Source organism: Panicum virgatum, chromosome 1N (genome assembly GCF_016808335.1).
Source record: "Panicum virgatum strain AP13 chromosome 1N, P.virgatum_v5, whole genome shotgun sequence".
NCBI classification, from domain to species: Eukaryota; Viridiplantae; Streptophyta; class Magnoliopsida; order Poales; family Poaceae; genus Panicum; species Panicum virgatum.
The window spans coordinates 65313545-65317455 of record NC_053145.1 but is presented as its reverse complement, the minus strand read 5'-3'; the positions used below and the strand labels follow the sequence as shown (position 1 = coordinate 65317455).

At 46.5% G+C, this 3911-nt stretch overlaps 1 protein-coding gene across 1 annotated transcript; it reads right to left on the bottom strand.

Moving 5' to 3' along the window:
- Positions 1-594: 594 nt before the first annotated feature.
- On the bottom strand, positions 595-2791 carry LOC120657555 (protein G1-like6). The gene is made up of 2 exons (XM_039935896.1): positions 2458-2791; positions 595-2296 (listed from the first exon to the last, which is right to left on the bottom strand). Exon 2 carries the CDS (start codon positions 2281-2283, stop codon positions 1543-1545), a length of 741 nt encoding a protein of 246 aa, XP_039791830.1. The 5' UTR covers positions 2284-2296; positions 2458-2791; the 3' UTR covers positions 595-1542.
- Positions 2792-3911: the final 1120 nt, after the last annotated feature.

The window sequence follows — 3911 nt, the reverse complement described above, 5'->3', positions numbered from 1 at the left end:
ACACGCTGCATTGATATGTAGTTTCTCCCCAGTTAAGTGCATGATTAAAATCTGTATAAAAGATTGTCCCCAATGTTGTCTGTTCTATAAATACTATATATACCCCCAGCAGAGGAAGAGACAAAGAAGTGAAGGGAAAACAAGCCAGCTGCTAGATCCAGTAATAATTCTAACTTGAATAAGGAATGGCAGTCAGAGAAGCATCAAAGCATGGGCTAAAACAGGTGCGCTGCATGCCCGATTGTACACACCCAACTGAACCCCAATACGTTTTCAGCTCCTGCGTGTCTTCTATCTCTTGCTCTTTTTCGAAAGACTCCCCCTTTCTTTCTTCTTTTGCTTGCCTTCTTTGTTTCTTGTGGGCTGCCCTTTTGGCCATTGCAATTTTAAAGGGTGGAACTAGCAGCAGTCAGCATCTACGAATTACGGTTCAAAGCACTACCACCACAATGCCCACGCAAAGCAAATAACAAGAAGGAAAGTTCTAGACCATCAAGCAATATTTGCAACAATGCTTGATCTTTCAAATAGAAAATATTTGCAACATTACCAATCACAAAGCGAACTAATTAAACATGCAATTGCAAGATCAAGTGAAGAATAAATATATATTTATTGAAGTTACAAGACATGAATTATATTAGTTGTCCAGGAATTGACACACATATGGATTGCCATGTGTTCCAGATCTAGAGACACAAATTAAAGGAGACCAAACATATATGTGCTGTTCCTGGCTTTAGCAACTAGCTAGATATGTTTCAAATCAGGTAGCACTCCCCCTCTCCTCAGGCTCATGCATTGCATTGCCCTTTTGTTCTGCTAAGAAAGGAAATATGAACCGCACCAGCTGTCCATGAATGGATAATGGAGCATTATATTTCTGTTCTGCCAATATGATGAATAGCAATGCAAGCCGGTTAAGCTGCTGGCTTGTGCATCGTCAGAACCAAACTACTTACTTGCAAGCTACATAGCTATAGTAGCCTTACAATTGTTGCTGCAAACTTTTCATCAAAATGAAAAAAAAATGTTGCTGCAAACTAAACTTCCACACCATGCCATGCATGCGGCAACAGCTATATAGGGGCCGTTTAGTTCCCAAAAATTTTTGGGGCAAAATTTTTTGGGGCCATTTGACCACTAATTAGGAGTATTAAACGGGCTATGTGGGAATCTCAAACTGTTCTTGCAAGTTTGCATCCCTCCGGAGGAGCAAATTAAATAGACCAAAGAAAAAGGATAAACCACTACCAATGCAATCGATTGAAAGCTGAATAAAATAACGGCGATTAAACCAGTACTCACGCAGTGATTCAACTGATGAAATGGGGGGAAATAATAAAAGGGGGGAGAGATCTTTTGCAAAATGCAAAATGCTATTGCCACTGAAGAAGAAGACGCAGAAAACAATGGCTAAGCCTTGTTGTTCTACCAGCAAGGGCATTACAAGAACTCCAAGTCCCGCTGCTGGCTAGCTCAGATGGATCAATGGATGTAGATGGCGATGGATCACCTAGTATATCTAGCTAGAGAAAAAACTCACGGCATGATGAACTGCGGTGATGCTGACGTGTCGGGACCTCCGCCGCCGGACGGCCCCGGGGGAGGACTCCCCTCGGAGGACGGCCCCGCCGCCGCGGCCGACGCCGACGACGGCTTCTTGCGCTTCTTCTTCTCGTAACTGATCCCCCTGGCCCGCGCCTGTGTCTCGCGCACCTCGCGCAGGTAGAGCCGCACGGCGCGCGCGCCGAAGGGGTTCATCTCGGGCGTGCCGCCGTTCTCCTCGTAGGCGGCGCGGAGGCGACCGATGAGCGCGTCGAGGGAGCCCCACGCCTGGCGCAGCGGGCACGGGCACGGCGCCGGCGGGTTGGGGTGCCCGTAGAAAGGGCACACCGGCGTGTGCACCTTGGTCTTGCCGAACTGGTCCATGTACTTGAGGAACTCGAGCACGTGCGCGCCGCTGCACCGCGACAGCGACAGCGGCGGCCGGTGGTTGCGCAGGTACTGCCCGAACGTGTTCCAGTCCCGGCGCTTCTGGGACTCGTACCGGCTCAGCGACGGCGACGGGCCGCCTCCCCCCACCGAGGATCCGAGGGCCGCAGCGCCGGACGACGACGAGCCGGCACCTGACGCCCCAGCGCCTCCGGAGAAGATGACGGCCGCGGCGGGGCCGAGGAAGAAGCTGTCCGGGGCTGCGCCGCCGTCAGCCGCGGACGGTGGTTCTTGGCCCGGTATCATGTGATGGTGGTGATGGTGGTGGTGGTGGCGGTGGTGATCCATCCCGCGCGCGCGGCTGTCACCATATCGGCAAATGCAACACAACAAAGAAGCATCATTTTCCTTGCTCTGATGCGAGCTTCTGATCTATTACACAGAAACAGCTCTGAAGCGACCGGCTAGGTCAAGACAGGAAGAGGGGAGAGGAAGTCGAGGAGAAGAGAGATCGATGCGTACCGGAATGTGCAGCGCCCGATCTAGTATTCTCTGCAGCGTGGAAGCTTACAGATGCATGCGCGTGTTGGGATCTTGGCAGTGATTAGCTAGTACTCTCTTCTGATCCACCTCCTGGTGAGTGATCCAGTCATCCATCCATCCGCCGATACCAAGAAATGCTATGCTCTGACGCGCAGCAGCTCAGGTGGTCAAGTCATCCTTGGGAGTCAGCACGAAGCTCTGGTGGAGGTGGATGAACAGTTGACGGTGGCAGTGCTGCTGGATGGGAGGGTGGGGGTGAGGGGGATGGAGGGGATAGGTTTTTAGCCTTTTTGTTAGGCAGGCAGCCAGGCATTATTGAGGGGGAGATAATAGGTGTAGTAGGGTATACCTAGCTAAGCAAGAGAATAAGAGGGAGTGAGAGAGTCTGAGAGGGATATATAGGAAAGTAAATAAAAACAAGGGCCCTTGCTTTTTCCTTCCTTTACTATTTCTTGGGATTTTCCTAAACTCTAATATGCACAAGTGGTTAGGGTGTGTTTAGTTTTTTTGTTGTAAAGTTTTGAAGTATACGAACACACATTTGAAGTATTAAACGTAGACTAATAACAAAACAAATTATAGATTCCGCTTTTAAACTGTGAGACAAATTTATTAAGTCTAATTAATCCATCATTAGGAAATATTTACTGTAGCATCACATTGTCAAATCATGATGCAATTAGGCTTAAAAGATTCGTCTCGCAATTTACATGCAAACTGTGCAATTGGTTTTGTTTTTTGTTTATATTTAATATTCCATGTATGTGTTCAAACATTTGATGTGTTCAAATATGGTGAGGGATAATATATAGTGTATCCACTCATAGGGGCGGCAAGCGTAGAAGAGTATGAGCGGTATACCATATTGCGGAAAAAAGCTATCGCATGCAAAAGTAATAGGTGTTTTTAAGAAAGCCACCGCGTAGTAACTTTATTAATTTCTATTTGTCAAACAATAGTTACATTGTTCATGATATTTGTCTAAAATATAAAATGTAGAGGTTCGTCTACCCAATATTGATACGCAGAAGTAGTAGGTTTTTATATTGAAGAAGTTTGAGCATGTTGCTATCTTCCATTATCAGCTTAGGTTTTTTTTACATGATATCAGAGTTTGAGTTCTCAGTAAGAATTTTGGCCACCCCACAAATTAATAATATATTAACATTCGTTTAAATATCAAGTTTGAGCGCAATTCAAATAAAAAATCGGTGTCCATGTCTGAGATCCGGGGAGCCTCTACATAAGGCCGGTTGGTCATCAACAGTGTTCGACGAAGATTTTTTTCTTGGAAAAAAAAACAAGATCAACGAGAGCGGATTTGTTTTTAGAGGGTACATGTGCAATTCCTTCCATGCCTCCAATCTGCAGCTGCGTGACATGACTACATGCAGGATAATCTGGAGTGATGGCCTCTTCTTTCTTTTGATTTT